Source organism: Morus notabilis, unplaced genomic scaffold (genome assembly GCF_000414095.1).
Source record: "Morus notabilis unplaced genomic scaffold, ASM41409v2 Scaffold245, whole genome shotgun sequence".
NCBI classification, from domain to species: domain Eukaryota; kingdom Viridiplantae; phylum Streptophyta; class Magnoliopsida; order Rosales; family Moraceae; genus Morus; species Morus notabilis.
The window spans coordinates 176,249-195,994 of NW_010363297.1; the positions used below are offsets into that span (position 1 = coordinate 176,249).

The 19,746-nt window shown below is 33.2% G+C and overlaps 1 protein-coding gene across 2 annotated transcripts; it reads left to right on the top strand.

Annotated features, from left to right (window-relative positions):
- Window positions 1-1,139: 1,139 nt before the first annotated feature.
- On the top strand, window positions 1,140-3,996 carry LOC21394004 (thioredoxin-related transmembrane protein 2). Of its 2 annotated transcripts, XM_010104101.2 has the most exons (10): window positions 1,140-1,385; window positions 1,490-1,534; window positions 1,851-1,907; window positions 2,247-2,316; window positions 2,656-2,697; window positions 2,810-2,883; window positions 3,158-3,228; window positions 3,365-3,450; window positions 3,546-3,655; window positions 3,729-3,996. In XM_010104101.2, exons 1-10 carry the CDS (start codon window positions 1,227-1,229, stop codon window positions 3,792-3,794), a joined length of 780 nt encoding a protein of 259 aa, XP_010102403.1. In that variant the 5' UTR covers window positions 1,140-1,226; the 3' UTR covers window positions 3,795-3,996. The 2 variants fall into 2 exon arrangements, with proteins under 2 accessions (XP_010102403.1, XP_024025288.1); XM_024169520.1 differs by lacking the exon at window positions 1,140-1,385 and having other exon boundaries at window positions 1,795-1,907.
- Window positions 3,997-19,746: the final 15,750 nt, after the last annotated feature.

The following is a 19,746-nucleotide window of genomic DNA, read 5'->3' on the forward strand; positions in this document are numbered from 1 at the left end:
ATTTCATCAAATTCTTCAACGAATCAGTTCAGGGATCATTCTATTTTAAAACTAAAATAATTAAAATTTTCTCTTCCCAAAATATTCCTCCCATTGTTCTAAAATATACATCAAATACTCTTTTTGCCATCTCAATATAACTCTACTGTAACTCATTCGTCAAAGTTAAAATTATTTGAATATTAGTCATATATCAAATATAATATTCACAACATCGAGAAAATATTAGATTTTGGTTTTAAAACATCATTAACAATTAGTTAAGGGGTATTTCAGTCAAAATATATACCATTCCATTTCATTCTAATGACTAACTAAACATAATAATTGTGTTTCTAATATTAGTTTTAATGCTCAACTAAACAAAGCGAAATTTAAATAAATCATTTAGTTTATTCTTATTCTCATTCCATTATATTTTTATTTCTATTTCGTTTTATTAAACTAAACGTCACTTTAAAATTTTAATAAGCTTTTAGTAGAGTGAGGAGAAAAAATTATACTAATAAGGATAATTTTAAACTATTAGAATTTTATTAAAATTTTCTTAATTAATATATCATTTTTAATTTGACATAATTGTGATATGATTTAACATTTATAAATTGTGATCTGGATACAAATTATTTAAATTTTATGTTTAAAGAGCTTTCTATAGTGTTTAGATGTATTAGAGCATCTATAGAAATAAAATACGAGAGACTTTACATTATGGTTAGTTATCCTAGTAATAAATTCGTTTTTTTTTCTTTTTGAAATGGTAAATTAACATTCTACTACACTATAAAATGAGGCATTTATTTTATTTATTCTAGAGCATCTATAGAAATAAAATACGAGAGATTTAGGCTCCTTTTTTTTCGCTGATTCGAGTTTAGAATTTGAGTTTTACTATAGTAAAAAGCTTTAAAAAACAGTCACATTTAACTTTTTTGTTACAGTAATCACACAACATCACATTTTAACTCGAATTAAAAACTCGAATTATCCCAGTGGTAATTTTTTTTTTTTTTTTTTTTTGTGTGTACGAGGCATTTATCTATTGATAACAGAAAAAAAAAAAAAAAAAAACCCAAATCAAGTGTAGTTATTCATGAAAAAGAATTAAAAAATAAATAAATAGAGTGTTGAGTGAAATATACAGAATTGATAGAATACAATTTTAACTGCATAATATTCGTTAAATTCAAACAGCTCCAGATCGAGATTCGAGAACGACAGCTGCCATGGAGTCGGAGCGCAGTAAGCCGGTGCAATGGCTGAACGCTATGGTATCTGAGCCCTATTACTTGTTCCATTTCCTCGCTTTCTTTTCCTACTTTGTCGTCCGTACACCCGCCGCCAAAGTTCTCGTCCCTGCCATCTCCGATCGCTTCCTTCACCGCGTAATTCTGATCTCCCTTTCTCTCTCTATCTCCAATTTTTATCTCTTTAACTCCATAATCAAGCTTGTCGTTATTAACATTCCTTCGATTTTGTTCGTGGTCAGGAAATTCAAGCGGTTTTAGCATTTGGAGTTTTGACTTCTATCAAGGTACTGGCTCTTTGCAGTGCTTGAATCATTTTGGCTAGATGTTTATCCCATGAGGAAAAGATTCGTAGATTGAAAACTTTCAATAATTTATCAATTTATGTCTAGTTTGATTCTATTAAATATGCTGAATTCTAGAGTGTGAATTGAGAATCAGTGACTTAATATATATATATATATATATATATATTTGTATGTTTGTTGTAATAAATGTTTTGGTCTGTCATTTTGGGTGATTTGATTTTACTATATCAAACATTTAGCTTGGGCATGGATTCTGCAAACTGGTTCATTCAAGCTTTCTCTCTCATTGCAACAGATGGTGAGAGAAGAAAATTGGGAAGCCTTTATTGGTGACACGCTGTTTTTTGCAAAGGTAAATCGCCTCGCCACTGGTTCCGGTTGTAGTTTGTTTTGTTCTTTCTGTGAATGATTTTTTAATCAACTATGAGCAAATTGATGTTGTTGTTAGTAGCATTAAGCGTCAATTTCATCATATATGTTTCCGATTTCGAGCAGATGATGATATACAAGTTATTTTTAATGATAATTTGAATGCTTCTAAGGAAAGATGAATCGCTAGGAATGATTTTTATTTTCCCTTTTTATATCAGGTTGCTTATCATGCATCACATTGTCTTTCTTAGCATGTATTTCATAAATTTGGCAATTCTTCTCTCTTGTGTCTGACTCATGGTATGTGTTTTTCATGTAGGTTTTTATTGTTGCCCTTGCTTTAATTATGGATTACTACCTCGCTCTATGGTACATTGTTGTTTTTTCAGGTAGATAATGTATCTTATCTCTTGTTTTCATTTTTTCTGTTAAGCAACATGTATGGTAGAAATCTTGGACTGCAAAATTATTCATAGTTTCATCCTAGTCTTAAGTTCCCGAGTTAATCTTTCTTTATATTCCGTAAGTACAATCCCTGGTAACTGGATCTCTTAGGAAAGCTCTCTTCCATCGTTGTCATACTACTTTTATTTGCCTGTTGGATATTTGACGTAGAAAAAGTTTGAGTGAGGTTTAAAGTTACTACAAAGACTTTTAATGTTGGACATTTGACATGGAAAAAGTTTGAGTGAGGTTAATGCAATCTGTTGTCATTTTTGTTTCTGCAGTTATATATATTTTAACACAACAACCGGCATTCCAAGGACTAGGTATGAAGTAATTATTATTATTATTTTTTTCTGCCATAAGTTTCTGTTTTATTACTGTTTTCTTTTACTTGTATCATGTGATCTGAAAATTTTACATTCACTAATCTCTCAGGTACTTGTAGTAAATTGACACCACTGCAGTTAGAAGCCTTGCTGACAGAAGGGAACACATCAAGATTCTGGCTGGTTGGTTTGATATGATAGACTTTCTCTTGAACTTCTTGTGATCAATTCAAAAATTAACTCTTCTTTAAGAAACTATTTCCTAGAAAATGGAATTAATAATGATGATAATAAGCCACCAAAATTACAAACAAGAGACACTGTACTTGGGCTCACGAACTCTTGCTCCAGAAAGTAAAGATTCAACATTTTGATGTATCGTTGCTTTATGTTTGATTCTTAAATTAAATTCTAATTTTATTTTACATTCTTTTGAGCACATACTGAAATTTGGCAGGTAGAATTTGGTTCCTCATATTTGTCTGCTTGCACACGCTCAAGCCGGTGCTTTCCTGAGCTCTCAATTACGTATGCTTCTTGTCTAATCAAAGGGCAAACCATTGCTTTTATTGTGATAACTTCCCCCTCTTGCTCTCGTTGATTCTTCTTGTTACAAAGTAATAACTCTCGTGATGTTTAAGCTCACTCGTGTTCTATTCTGCAGATACTCGAACAAAAGTTTGTCTTTCGGAATAGTTGACCTTGGACTGTTCCCAAATGCTGCAGAGAAGTTTGGAATCTATCTTGGTGGTAAATGATAGACTTATAAAGTTTGATATTTTCCAATTTCAGTGTCATATTCCTTCTTAGTAAAAGTAATTCATTGGAGGACTACGTACTTGCAGGTGGCATGGATCAACTCCCTGTATACATCTTATTCGAGAACGCGACTGGAATTGCACGTTTTCCAGGATTGGATCTTGAAGCGAAACCTTCTCATCCTGCCATTACAAAGGTATTGATACAAACTACATAATTAGACGACACTCAAGTCTCTTTTAGTAAAACTGATTTTGTTTATGCTGCAGAGACTTATTTCAAGATACTTTGAACTTGACCTGCGCCTTCTTGAATATGTAAATGGTAAATGGTAAATGGTAAATAGGTAATCGGCCCTAATGTTTGTCGCACAAGTTTAGTTTTCCTGCTTCCAATTTTACTTCTCCACTCTGTTTTAACGTTATTTGAGGTGTAAAGAATTTATATCCAATTTTTGTGATCGACTTGATTTAAGTGTAAGCTGCGTCTAGCTCAACTTGATGCTCCATTTCATGGTTCTCTTAAAACTAAACTCAAAATATTTTCTTATGTTTCCTTTTCCCCTTGTGATCAGATATTTACATCCTAATTTCATGTCTCATTATGGTATATAGTTTTCAGTTCTAACATTATTGGCTCCGTAAATTTTATGGATCATACTGACTGCCAACACAAAGTTTTAGGACCTCACTTTGGTCGTTTACATTTCGTGTTTGATGATCAAATACGGATGAAATTCATACTGCTTAAAGCATTTTCACACCATTTAAAAAAAACCCCGCAGAAATACTTTGAGAAAATTTCAAGTTTAACCATTGTTTTTTCCAACTGTATTATTTATGTTACTAAATAAAATTTTGATGCCACTATAAAAAATAACTTACAGGTTATGAAAGATAATCTCCAAATTACGTAAGATGACTTACAGGTTACAAAAGATAAGATGTAAGTTAAGAAATATAACCTGCATATTATGAAAAATAATCTATTAGTGACAGATAGATAAATTTATGAATAAAATAGTGTTGATGATATTTTTAGTTTTCTCTCAAATGCTTTTCAAGCAAAAAGCCCATTTGTTGGGGTCTCATTCAAGAGGCAACCATATAGGTTCGGAATTGGATGGCTTTTTTCGAGGCCCACGACAAACGAACCAGAAAGTGAAACTATGAGATTAGTGCCAATCCTATCCAAAAACTTGCCAAGATTTGTAAAGGTCATAACATGCCCGTCTCTTAAAGTGAGTTAATTTTGTCAAGAAACAAAAGAGATTCGAGTAAGAAGTAAGAACCAATTGAGTCTGTTGAGAGATATATCACAAGAATTATAAAGTAGGTTATAAAAACTTATCAATTATGTGGTTGCATAACATACTGGTACGACGTAGACTTTAACTTAAGATCTTTGTCAAATTCAATCATATTATCGTACTTTTAAAGTTTCAATATAATTTTGATAACGATCTGACGGTTAAAAATTGTGTTTTAACAAGTATCCCAACTGCAACCCTCGGGATGCTTTGATTACAGCTTCTCCAAAGGCATATGTCACTCTTGGTAATGGCTAATCGGATAGTGGCAAGTGACGAAAATGGGATATTGGCAAGTGACTTCTTTTGACTGATTGGGTCATGTTAGATCCACGCCAATCAATGTTTAATGTTGCAAGATCTTAGACACGGATCTGAAGATGAGATAGAAAGAAGGAAGTTGTCGTAACTACAGTTTAACTAGTTTTATGAATCACTTGTGATGCTCAACATGACAAAATTTTAATATTGAGTACATGATATGCATAATCTAAGATAAAAATTCGTGGAATGATATTGTTATCATGTTAGATTAGATAAATGATGATTCGCAATTTGCCCTTTATTAATGATGCTTAACATCAAAGGAAAGCTAAGAAAACCTTTGTTGTCTTGTTTCTGATGAGAACAAGAAAAGCTAGAAAACCTTGTGAGGGAAGGCATGATAGAGAGTCATTGTGTTGATTGAAGAGCATGTTCCTCAAAAATAAAAAGAGAGTAGAGAGGGAAAGGAAAGGAATTATGGTAGGTGTACCTCACGCGCTAGAAGAGAGCGCGTGATTATTCGCGAATCACCTACAAGTGCCACGTTAGAGAGGCAATGGGTCTCATACCTTAATATCATGGGAAAAAATATTTAATAATAATAAATAAATAAAAGAAGAACGTCATATTAAAGGTGGCGCCGCCGAATATTCTCTCCTTTGAAAATTTAAAAACCAAGAAGATAGTGATTAGTGAAAGGTGGGGTGGGAGTAACCAAATCATGATCGCCCAGCTGGGCCTCGGGCCGGGCCCCACGAGCCTCTGTTTCTACGCTGCACACGTGGGCCCCGCCATTTCCTTGTCGGCCCACGCTCGGGCCGTTCCACTGCCACTTTCCTCACTCCCATTAACTTGTGCTCTGCGATGCTGGCTTTGCCCGATTTTCCTTTTTTTTTTTTTTTTTTTTTTTTTTTTTTTTTTTTTTTAATAAAACTAAAAATGTGCTTGGCGTGCTTTCCTTTGCGTTTCTCAAAGGAAGATTTCCTCTCGTTCTCTTCTTTTTTCCCTTTCATTTTCCTTTTAATTATTATTTATCTGAACGTGGTTGCTGGAAAGTGGTTAATGGGTGGTGAATGTTGATGTATCAGGAAACGGCATTATACTTGCAAAAAACGAAACTTGTTTTCTACTAAAGACTACAAAAGTTGAGGTAAAAAAAAAAAAAAAAAAATCATGGACAAAATACAATAACTTGCTGTAATATTCACCGACACACTTTGCTTTATATATCTTTGTTCAATTCTGTCACCTTATCCAACACAAGATACACTATTGTCCATTGTCCAAACTAAAGATAAAACTAATGTAGTACAAGATTAAGGAATTATTGTCTAATGTGCTTTTGTTTTAGTAAGACATTCAATTACTTTTTTTCAATATTATACCTTTTTTTTTTTTTCGAAGTGTTTTTTCTGGTAGTAAATTCATAAATTTTTTGGATGATAAATGATTTAAAAAGAGGAGGGAGGAGGAGAGGGGAGTATGTGAGAGATCAGACAGACAGGAAAGGTACGTGGTGAGAGGGACAGACAGAGAGATTTTGGGTGTTGGAAGGAAAACAGTAGTAAATAAAAAAAGAGTAAAAATCCGTTACGTTGACGAAGGCGGAGGCAGAGGCAGTGCACAAATTTCGCGCTTTCCCATGAGAGAATGTCTCTGTCTGTCCCACGCCGAAAGATAGCGACACGCCTTCTGTTCCTAGCGGTCCCCACTTTCATTCTCCACTCAACCAACTAAAAAAAAAAATAAAAAAAAATAAAAAAATAAAACGAAAACAAAAAAACAAAAGCAAAAAAGACAATGGCGGTCCCCTAATTTCTTTTATGAGATTTTTAACATATGGTATTACATTGTATAACCAGTTTTGTCAATTTTTTATACATTTTTTTAAAAATTTATTTTGATGTGATTGTGATTAAATACGAGGTTTTGTACTCGTTTAGTGTATGGATTGATTGTGATCAAATATGAGGTTTTGTGTCGGTTTTGTTTATCCATTATTATGTTTTGAACTCATCAATAATATTTGGTCCTTGTTTGTGAACCTTAATTATGAATTTAGAGAACTTAACACCCTTCCCGGTAAGTTTTTGTGGTTTAAAATTATAAGTAAACATTAATTTAAACTTTATTCACATTCAGAATTACATTATCAAATGCCAATTGGGACTGCAGTTTAAACCATAAAAGTTTTTAATCACTAGCTGAAACTAAAAGGGTTCAAAACCACTCTATTTAAACCCACAAAGCGAAACGACACATCCACTATATTATAAACTTTGAACTTGAAAGCACCTTTGTTTCTAGATTTGGAAATCACTCATACTTGTTAGGGGTGCATAAAAAACTACCGAACCACCCCTATTTTTTGCCACATAACCAACTTTTTAAATAATGATTTCAAACTGCGCGCTCGGTCATGCATAACGAGCGATTCCAATTTGTGTCATGCATAATATAATTTTTTTTGGCGTTTTTCTTCTTAAAATTAACTTCTTTTTTTTTTCTTTTCAATTTTATGTATTTTGGGATTTTACGAAGTATTATTAACTAGGTTGCTTGTTGAGATTTTATTACATATCTGTGATGGGATTTTACTAACTATATACTTTACTAATTTATTGCATGTACTATTGTTGGGACTTCGTTAAATATTTATATTATTAATAACTATCATTATGTATGTTATTTTGTTGTTTGATATTGGCAATCTTTTTTTTAACCTTGGAAAAGAGTGAATAGATGATAATTTTTCTAAAAACATACTAACAAAATTACTTTTAAATATATTTCTTTAATCTTTTAAGCATTTTTCGAACAAAACATGATTAGGTCCAAACCGTCCAACCCGCCCGCAATCCATATGCCAATTGCACATCCTAAATTGTGCTCTTCAGTCCTCACCATTCAAAATGTGTGCTCTGGTTTATTTGAGTTTTTTTTTTCTTAAATCTTTTTTTTTTTGTAAAACCGCACTGTCTTGTTACAAACTATTAAACTGCTTGTTTGTGCTGTTGTGCGTCCTTAATATGTTTGTTTCATAACTCAAGTTAAGAATTTGAGTTGTGTATGAGAGAGAAAAATATTGTAGTAAAAAGTTGTATTTGAGTTTTTGTAAGAGAAAATACTGTAGCTGTGTAACATCCCGCTTTATATTTCAATAAATAAAGCACTTTTATAATGAGAAAATTACAATAAAGTACAATATAAAAGCCAATCTTGATGTTCCCGTACAACTCGATGTTTTTGTACATGTCGATCTCATGCTCTAGTGTCGTAGCGACATATAATTACAACTATAAGTAAGATGATGATGATAGCTAACATAATAAAGTTTATAGTTATTAAGAAACTATCATCATAAAAATTAAGAAGAAGGATATTGTTGAGGAATAATTTTAAAGAGTGAAATTTATGGATGAACACGAAGGTTAGAAAACTAAATTATTTATAAGGTAAAAACTAGCTGCTTTTTACCGTTGGAATAGTAATTGGACGATTTTACCCTTAGCCGTTGTGAACGGTATTTTAACCGTTGGAATAACCGTTGGGATCAATGATAGGGTGATTTTTGCCTTTATTATCTGTTAGGAATAATTTTCTGACTGTTTGAAGAAAATAACTGTCAGAATAATATTATCTTGTCACAATCCTCATTGGGGACTGAAAGCATGAAACGGGCTGCCGTTGAGGTGAATCAAGAAAGAAACTGATGAGACACAGTGCATGATCATGTCAACAAAATTATCTGCAAAACCGTTAGCACTAAGGACTCTCTCCAGAAAGCTCCACTCAATTCCATCATACACCTTTTACTTATCGAGCTTTACTCCTAATAAACCTTTCTTGCCTCTCTTTTGCTTAATAGTGTGCATCAGTTCTTGGGCGAGAACCGAATTCTCCGTGATATAATGAATTGGAACAAAAACATATTAAAAAGGCGAGACAAGTTTGTCAAGGACTTGTCTCAGTCGGTTAACAAGTAACTTAAAAACGATTTTATATGTAAAATTGCACAAGCTTATAGGTCAAAATCTATCAAAACAATTTGCATATCCCGATTTGAGAATCTAGCATATGAAGGTCTGATTCGTAGATTTAACGAAACACCTCGAGTGGAAGAATTCTTGGACGAAAGCCCCAATTTGAGGGCTTATAGTACTCCAGTGCTCCTTGAAGAAAGATCATGATGTTCCATTTGGGCCCGGTGCTTTGAAGGGGTGCATACTCCACACCACCTTCTTGACCTCCGCGGCACTTGAGATTCCAGAAGCTTGAGTTTGGTTCTGACAATGACCAAAATGCAGCTTGTTCCATTGCTTCAAAGATGATCGAACATTGCCAATCCAGACGGCTAATTTAAAACTTTCAAAACCTTGAACATCAGTCTCCCATGCCACCTTAACCACCTCTCTACACGTAGGATCTTGGTTTGAAACATCTAAGAACCTGAAAGGGCAAGAAAGGTTTTCCCACTCCATGTAGGAATCAAGGAGTAAGGGTGAGTGATCCGAACCTACCATATGAAGGCTTGTAACTCCACCTTAGGAAAAAATAGGCACCATTGTAGGCTAACAATAGCTCTGTATAAGCGTTCGCTGATATTACTCATCACACCTCTCTGATTTTCCCAGGAATGGAACACCTCGACACACACCCTAGATCAACACCTCTCATCGCTAAGCAAAAATCTCTGAGGATATTTCCATCTGCATCTCGAAATGCAGTACCTTCCACCTTCTCATGAGATTCAGCTATGACATTCAAATCACCCACACACATCCAACAATCACCGTGGTCTAGAATATTGGCTTCAAGGTTGTCCCAAAAAGCTCGTTTCTAAGATGCATAAGGAGGGCGATAAAAGAAATGCGTAATCCATTCTGGTTCCTTAAACCTAGCTTGGATCACTACTGAAATCCTATTTGGGCTGGAAAACGATATATGAAGATCAAACACAGACTTTCAAAGCAAAGAGATAACTCCAGCAAGCCCCCAGAAGAGACAATCTCGTTTCTATCAAAACCTAAGAACCGCACAACATCAAGTACTCTAACGTCTACCAATTTTGTTTCTATAATAAATAAATAATCCGGGTTTAATTTCTGAACAAGCACGAAGCTCTTGTGTCGCTGCCAGCCTAGCGAGACCCCGACAATTCCAAGAAATGCAACTCATTGCTTCGGTGGGGGCATGTTTCAGCCCGCCTCCTCGGCCACCCCAAAATCCTCAATCATTTGAACCGAAACATTCACTAAGTCAAAAGGAGTTAGTTCCAACTCTTGGATTACCATTCCTGACTCCGTCCATACACACGACTTCTAATCGATCCACCCCGCTCACGGGAACTCAACTTTCGCTGGTGTTTTGGCCTAGGAGGGTGCAGAGTTGCAGAAAAGCTGCCCATACCAAAAACTAAAGAACCCGCAGAGGAGAGAAAGTTGACACCATAGGGAGGGACTGGTCAAGAAGCGTGGTAGCTGGGGCTCTCGAAATAGATTGAGAGACCATCACCAGCAGGGTCTGGGCTTTTCTCTTCTTGGAACCAAGAGCTTGGTCGATCACAGTTCCTAGAGGAACTAGTTCTCCCAACAAAGACGGGCCAACCTGATAAACATTCCCAACCTCAAGAAGCAACAATTCCCTTATAACCTTGAATTTTAAAGGTTCATCAGGCCAAGGTATTACAACCCTTTCTAGGAAGACATGGGGGGTACGAGACTTGTAAACTGATTGGTGAGGGACTTCTAGACATTGCTGAATAATCGGGGTCAAACATGGTAGCTTGGCGGAGACATAAACTTCCCCTTTCTTATTAAGTTCTCCAATGGTACCTATGTCATTGACAAAGACCAGATTCCAAAGCATAATATATTTGATCTCACGACCATCCATGCTAAACACATTATCCCTCCTTAGCTCAACAACATTAGCCATTGGGGTTTGAGGAGATGGCTCATCAGCAGGATCCGCTCCCTTAGCTGCGGTAGGCTCTTCACTCGCATTACCATCAACCCGATTGCACTTGTTAGAAACACCATTATATTCACATTCATCACTCAAATGAAGCTCATTGAGTCTATTAGCCTGAGACTCCACATCCGACATCCTATGAGGGGAAGCAAAGCAAGACTCAATCACATTATTCGCATTCAGCCACGAACCATACATAGCTATCATGTTTCCCAGAGGAGAGAAGACCAGAGCTTCTGAATCCGCACACCTGTTACAGTTATGACCCAATCTCCCACATCATAAGTAGAACAAAGACAAATTTTCATACTTGAACTGAACCCAAAGCTCCTCTCCTGGGCCACATAGCTGAAAGAAGCACGTGGGAAGAGGACTATCGACATAGAGGTTTGCCTTGAAGCGTATATAACCCAATAGCTGAAAATGTTCCTTCCCCTTCTTCGGGACCCCCCCTAAATTTCCCCACCTTTTCTGCCACAACTTTTGCATTTTTCTCCGAAAGAAACGATGGGGGAAGGCCATAAGGTTGAACCCAAAGCAGAGCTTTCGAAAACTCAACCTTTTTCCAGTTTCCATCAATAGGTCATTCCTTAAAGTTAAGTAGAGTATTATTCACAGTCTAAGGCCTGCTAAGGAGAATCTTTTGGCAATCCTTTTCGAAATGAAAATGAAGCGCAAAGATACCCTGCCTAAGCTCCTCTATAGTCCAACTTGGTTCCACTCTCCAAATCCTATTCAAGACCCCACGAAGCGAAATTAGAGTGACCGATTTGGGAGAAATCAACTTACCCAAAATAGCAGTCTTTGAAAGCTCGTCAGCAATAGCCAAGTATGGTTGGAGGTTCAGAACCAGTGGCCCTTTTCCATCCAGGTTGGCGTGATTCCCTAAAATGTCCCACCGAGGTGCTTTATTCTGGTTCAGACTAGGACCATTAGCCATGGTAAGCAGAAAGAAGCCAAACACACACATGGGTGGTTGGTGGGATAGCCCCACGAGGACCCAGATTAGGTCAAGCCGAATAGATCATGGAAAGAAAAAATGTAGCAAACAACGTTAGCAGCAGAGGAGCGCTCGAATCAGTGATAGTGGCGGCTAGGGTTTCTAGAGAACGAAAGCAACGGGAGAAGAAAAAGTTAGCGAGAAGCGAGAGAAAAAAACCCTACAGCCTCAAGCTCCATTTCCTATATCATTTGAGTAATCTAACCTATAGCATTTGAGTAATCTAATATGCACTTGAGTATCAATAATTAGTACAGTTGCATGCATGTATGCTTACGAAGCATATAATTTAGAGAGAAATTAAAAATTAAATGTGTCCACGATAATTATAAGGAGATCTTTAAATAAATACATACGCCAACAAGGATGAATGATGTATATACAGTTCTCTTCTTTTAAAATGACAAGTATATTCGACTAATGGGAAATCATGATACTGAATGTCTAAACATATTATTACCATGATATTAGATTTTCTGACCACATTATAAATTCTTACTTAAGTGCTCTTTTCTATAATTTCAGTCACTTGATTTATGACTTGAGTTGTGTATGTGAGAAAAAAATATTGTAACAAAAAAATTAAATTTAAAATTTTATAAGAAAAAACACTGTGAAATAAACATATCTATTTTTAAATAATTGATGTCAACCTCTTTTTTTGGTAAGCATGTATTAAATCATAGGATAAGTATGTAGACAAAAAAATAGATTTGCCAGTGTTAAAAACAAAATTTTGTGGGAAAATAGTCATTGATTTTTTATGTGTGTTTTTTGTTTTGTTTTGTTTATGTTTCTGTTTTTGCGTTTTTGAGTTTTTGTAATTGTGGGTTGTTGTTTTTTTTTTTTTCTTTCGCTTGTCGGTATGTTGGTTTTCTCTAACATTGCAATTCAAACACATAAATGGAGATTCAGATTTTAGATTCTTGACGTGTCTTAATTTTGTTCAATATTTTAGTTATTTTGTGCATCTTTTTTGTTCCTATTTATTTGTGGGATAAAGAATGGAAGTTTTCTTCACGTTTCCTTTTAGAATATTCCTCCCTAGCGCTAGGAATGGGTGATCTAATCTTACGTCATTAGATCAAATGTCGCCAAAGAGTCTGGAATCAATGGCCATGAGTACATGCCATTTACGTAAAAATTGTATTCACCATACATCACAATTTTCGTTAAATTATAGAAATCTTACGAGTTCTATTAAGAATTATAATCTTATCTATCAAATTGTCATTGGAGATTTCAGCAAAATATATATATATATATATGTATGTATATCTTATTGGAGTCTCTTCTAGCTATGTTGTTAAAATCTCTTAACATTACTAGTATATAAGCTATATAATTGACATATTAATTTGAGTTTCATTTGTTTTCAAATTTAAAAATTAGGTTTAGGTGAATTAAAAAAAAAAAGAATTATTGTAGGAGTTATGAATGAAAAATATATATTAGAGTGTGCTTATAACTTCACATGAAGAAACCTGTCATCTTTTATTTCATATTTTTATTTAATATATTAGAAATGGTAGATTTGTGAGCTTTATATACAATATAGAGACGAGGAATCTTAGAAGGGACTCTCACTTCTTTTTCCTTAGTGTTGATTTTCTAAAGGAATGAATTTTAAATTTACTCATATAGCATTAATCAATGCATATATTATATTCATAATCTTAATAAACACTATAAAGAAATTAGATTGTTTCTTATTTCAAATTCTAATAGGTAAGTGTTTTTAGGAAGGAAATTGACGATCCCCTCTTATTCTTATATATATATATACTTTCTAAATAATTACTTTTCTCATTACATTTCATTACTGCAGTTTGGTAAGAAAATGAGTGAATGCATGCATGTATGTATGTGTTTATATATATTAGACACAAATATATATGTATCCCAATATGTAAAAATATAAATATGAGTGAACGAGACGATGTTTCATTATGAAGAAAAATGTCCTTGCAGACATCTATTTTACGTGCTCTGTTTAATTTTTTATGCTGAGACAGTTTGTCTTAGGGTACGTTTGGTTCATGGATTCAGAACTATGATTCAGAATCATTTTCGTTTTACGTGTATTTTTTATGAGAGAAAATACTGTAACAAATTATGAACTATAATTCGAATCATAACGCGAATCCCCATTCTAAACGTCCTCTTAGTCTTTTAAAATTGACCTGAACCAAGGAACATAAACTAACTAAAATCGATTTGTTGTAAGATTTCCCTTTCATGATTTGGTAGTCGATTTTAGAGTTTTTTTTATAAAACTGGTGGGTCGATTTTGATGACCTGCCCGGCGGAAAACCAACGATTTTCCACATGCGAACACCCCTAAATTGAAAAAGAGTTGGGGTTTGCATTTAGTAACTTTGTCTTGATTGTTAATCCCTCAGGAATCATTAATTAAAATCTAAATACGAAAAAGAAAAATAATTTTATTCTATTCTACCGGCGCGTGGCTATTTTACACACTCCTTTTTTTGGCCCTCGGAAAAAGGATAATATAATTTTTTCTTAATTAAATAAAAAAGAAAAATTTTAATTAATGGAAAAGAAAGAAAGAAAGAAAAAACCGGTATACATGGGGTTGGCTCATGGCTCATGGCTGGTGAGGAGCACGTTGTAAAGCTGAGAATGGAGTCTTCACGCGTGCCGGACCCACACCCTTTTTGGGCCCACACGTGTGGACCACACCCAGATATGGTCTGCTGGCGTCAATTATACGCTTCACTCCAATCGACACTTATCAAGCTGTCATCGGTCATTAAACAATTAAACTTCATAATTAACTAAGTAAAAGAAAATTATAATTATAATTAAAGAGATTATCTGATACGTTTAATGTGTCAATATATTAAGTTCTTTTAATCATTAGATCTACGTATTTTTTTAATTTTACGTGATTTTATACAACTGTGATAGATAGAAAACTTAGGTCTTATTTATTTTACCGATTCGAGTTTTCAATTTCAATTTTTTTACTAGTAAAAACTCTCACAAAAAGTTAAATCTAACATTTTTTACTATAGTTAAAAATTCTCACATAAAGTTACTTATCAGTTCGAATTGAAAACTCAAATTGGTGAACTGAACAAAATCTTAAGCCCTATTTATTTCACCGATTCGAGTTTAGAATTCAAGTTTTACTAAAGTAAAAAACTATCAGAAATAGTCTTATTTAACTTTTTATTATAATAAAATGAGTTTAGAATTCAAGTTTTACTACAGTAAAAAACTATCAGAAATAGTCTTATTTAACTTTTTATTATAATAAAAAAATTCTCATATAAAATTATATCTTAACTCGAATTAACGAATTAAATAGACTGTGAATTTACTGGTATATTGACGTATAAAAAAAAATCCCTTATAATTAATTAAAAAAAAAAGAATATCTTAAGCTCCATTCTTCGGTGGCACGCTTCTCTATAGTCTATTCTACTAAGCGCGAGTGGCGGGGTATGTTATCACTTTTACCAGCCCACATGCTGGTATTACAGCCGTTGACATATTGTAAGATAATTAAAAATAATGGCAATAATTGGACGAAATATACAACATATAAAATGGTAAAAATTTGCCATGATCACCCTTTTTCTTTCATCTTTTGATAAGTTGGCCCATTTGACGTTGGTTGATTATCTTTTGTGAGCCTAAGATTAGGACTTTGGTAAACTTTTTTTTAGGCCTTCTTGTAAAATAATGTATGATTAATTGGAGGGTGGGGGTAGGGGCAAAAAAAAAAAAAAAAGTAAACCATTAAAGGGGTAATTAAATTAAATTAAAAAAAAAACAAAGTGTTCAAGTCTTATCTTTGAGGTGTGGAACATTGGCTTATCAAACACCCACTTAAGTTGGTCTGCCATTGCTAATTCTTAACCAATTAACTTTTGTTTTTCTTCCCCTCCTTTTGATCTTATAATTTTTTTCCCCTTTTGGCGGCCAACTTTGAAGAGAGATGAGATTTGGAAGGCCATAGAAATGGATGGGAGGACCATCTATTGACTTTTGTGGTGTTGGGTAAAACGTTTTGACCCATTTATCATTGTGATATGAAAAATTGGCTACATGAGAGTAAAAAGGCGTATTCCTTTGTGAACAGTCTTAAAATGACCGAGTCTTTGGTAAAGTTGGGTGTGCCACTCCCCAACTTTTGCTTCTAATAAGTGTGCCTACGAATTTCAACCCTCTTATGACCATGTCATGAGAGCTCATAATCAAAACGACTTAATAATAAAAGTATTTTTTGTTTTTTACATTGTATGCGACCCGAACTTTTGGTGGATACACGCATATTTACTCAACTACTTGAGTTAGTCTGAGTGGTTAAAGGAGTTGTTCTTTTGGAGTGTAATTTGAGTGTAGTTTTTGAGTTAAATTTGAGTTATAACTTGAGTTGAAGTTGTAACTTGAATAAAGTTGAGTAAAGTTGAATAAAGTTGAAACTTAAAAGAACGTGAACTTGAATAAAGTTAGAACTCGAGTTGTTTTTTTTTTTTTTTGAGTTTTTTGGACAAAAAACATGCCGTAATTTTTGTTATTTATCTAGTTGTAATGAAATTTTAGACTCACTTTAAGGAGTACTAATGTACTATTCTAATTCTTAAAAGTCATGTATATTAGTCATTTATACCGACGGCAATGTATTGTTCTTTTCTAAGCCGGTTTTCAAATTTACAAACCGGTTTTATGCTTAACCAAGAATATTGCAAACTTGTTGGCTTTTGATACGCACACATTTTTTTAGGGATATACACGAACTATTGTTTTTTTGTTTTTTTTTTTTAAAGTCAATAATTAAGGCATAAAACTTGAAAAAAAAAGGTTAGCACGTGATACATTATACTGACTACATAGGTCGAAATTAACCAAGATTAATGTGCACGAGAGAGGAAGAATTAAGTTGGAACACGTAGACAACTTATAATTCTCATTTTACACGATTTTGGACAATTCATGAACGAGGACACGTTCTTTTGATGTGAGATCATGATATTGACAAACCCTACTCTAATTTATTAATTAAAAGGAAAAAAAAATCAGAATTCGACCACAATACTAAAACTAGCTAGTAATGTTTATATATATGTCAAATATATATATATATATATAAATAGTTAACTTAATAGGTTGAATCATATGAATATGGGTGGCAAATACTATTGATTAGAAGATTGCTAAGTAGTTTTACAACATGCAAAACACGTAAAAGCCACATAAACGTGCACATTTGCTAAATTTTGTAGTTCTATCTATATATACTTGTAATTGCTAGGGTTTTTTCAAAGGAGTATACAGAGGGATATCTAAATCGTGATAGTTCTATTCACACTTGAAATTTGACATTAATTAGTTCCGAGGTTGAATATATGTTTGTATTCACATAATTAACTGTTTGTTATATGCAAACAAAAAAATAATAATAAGAAAAGATCAGTTCTCTCGTAATTTTTTCTTTCCTTCTACAGTACTTCTACTATTTTTTAGAACCAAATACACCGTATGGATTCAATAATCCGTAGTTCCTTTATTAGTCAATATTTTTGTTTGACACGAAAAAATGAGTCAATATTGAAACAAAAAAAATCGTAATAAAACTCCAAAGTACCAATAGTAGTTGAATTTAGAAAATTTAAGCTGGCTGTTTCTTATGAAAAACGCAAAATTAATGAATATCTGTACTTTTTTTTTTTTGACCCGGAAGGAGATATTTCTAATTTACTAGTATTTGTGTCAATTTTTACGTATGTTAAGAATTCTGAGGATTGATAACAACATATATAGAGTCGGACTCGATATGCTAAGAGATGCTCATTCCAATACCGATAGTCTATTCTCTTAAGGATAAATTATATTAATGTACTCTGACCCGTTTATTTTACCGATTTGAATTTAAAATTTGAGTTTTGTTACAGTAAAAAGTTCTCAGAAACAGTCACATCTAATTTTTTTTGTTATAGTATAAAAGCTCTTATATAAAGTCACATCTCAACTCGAATTAAAGTTTTTGTCATTCTCATGTCACACCCTAAACTTTAGCATTTTATTTCTTAAATTTTACAATCTTTAATAATGCAGTCCAATTAATAATAGACGTCAATTATATTGTTAGACGACAATTAGATTTAAAATATCAAAATATAAGAAGTTCATTGTCCAACTTGCCAACTAACAAAAAGTTTGAGGGTGAATTTGTGTAGATATTTTGTGCAATTTCCGTCCAATAATCAACATATGTTAGCTATTGGAACATTATTGTAACAAATTTTTAAATTTAAGGTCCTATTTGATAAAAATAAAAATTCAGGATCCAAATTGCCAAACATTAATAGGTCGACATGCACCAATGAATTCATCCTTGCTTTATTGTTTTACAAGTAAGAAAAGAAATGCAAGGTAGAACTAATACGATACATACAAAAATTTTGAGATGTATATGCATCTTATTTTTCAGTTATCAGATGATTAAAAAAACAATCAAAATTATTAAATTGAGCTGTCAACTACTGCTTAATGAACGCTTCAAATATTTTAGTGAACAACTCATTTAATAATTGAGATTTAGATTGCATATGCATCCTGAAAACAAGATGTTTTTTTTTAATCCTTATTCTAATAGATATGCTCTAAAAATAAACAAATTTGGCTGTTAAATGTTGTTACCAAACTTATGATTTTATCCACTTAATATATCTTTTTAACTATTATTGTATCCAATGAAAATTGCCCATGTAATTTGCTGTTATTCTGGATTCAAGCTAAAAGACAAAGCTGAGTAACAGTGATCTTTTTAAGGCTTTGAAAAGCGCGTGATGGCACGCGCTGTTCAGAGGGTTCTGGATTTGCTTTCCTCATATTCTTAACCGGAACAGAAGAGAAATAAAATTCTAAAAAAAAAAAAAAAAAAGTGAGAGAAATAAAATTCTACCACAAAAAAGAAGAGAGATAAATAAAAGAAAAAGAGATTAATTTAAATTAAAATGTGATTTTATGTGAGAATTTTTTTATTATAATAAAAAAATTAAATATAATTTTTAATAAGAATTTTTAATTATATTAAAATTAAAATTAAAAATTTAAATCAGTAAAATAAACGAATTCTAAAAACATATTTAGTTTATCAATTTGAATTGAAATAATTTTTAATAATTTTTTATTATAATAAAATTTAAATTTTAAATTTAAAATCGATAAAATTAACGGAGTTACGTGTCGCGGTAAAAAAAACTACCCAGTGAAAAATAATAAAAGCAGCGACAGCAGCAAAAGCTACAGGGAGAGAGAGAGAGAGAGAGAGAGAGAGAGAGAGAGAGAGAGAGCGAGAGAGAGAGAGAGAGAGAGAGAGGGAGAGAGAGAGAGAGAGAGAGAGAGAGTGAGAGAGAGAGAGAGAGAGGAAAGTAAAAGGAAAAAGAGAAAATGATGTGAAAACGAGAAATGCTGGTTTTATACTTGAGGACTTCTGTTCCACTTTGTCGCTCGCCTTGTGTCTTGGTATTTTTGTAAGCTTTCCTCTAATAAGCAATTCCCATCCCAACAAACACAGCAATCAGCCAAAAAAGAAACAAAAAAAAACTTTCCCTTTGAGATCGTTTGTGTTTGTGTATACACATATATGTATATATGTATCTATCTTTATCTAGCATATTATCTTGTTTGATCGCCAACATCTCCTCAGAAGATCATCACAATTCAACATCTCCAGAATTCTTCACGTTCATGGCATGACTTATTA

Coding starts and splice junctions, on each gene's coding strand:
- LOC21394004 (XM_010104101.2), top strand. CDS start 1,227: ATGGAGTCGGAGCGCAGTAAGCCGGTGCAATGGCTGAACGCTATGGTA. Junction 3,229..3,364: donor TTTCCTGAGCTCTCAATTAC/GTATGCTTCTTG, acceptor TCTATTCTGCAG/ATACTCGAACAAAAGTTTGT. Junction 3,656..3,728: donor CTCATCCTGCCATTACAAAG/GTATTGATACAA, acceptor TTTATGCTGCAG/AGACTTATTTCAAGATACTT.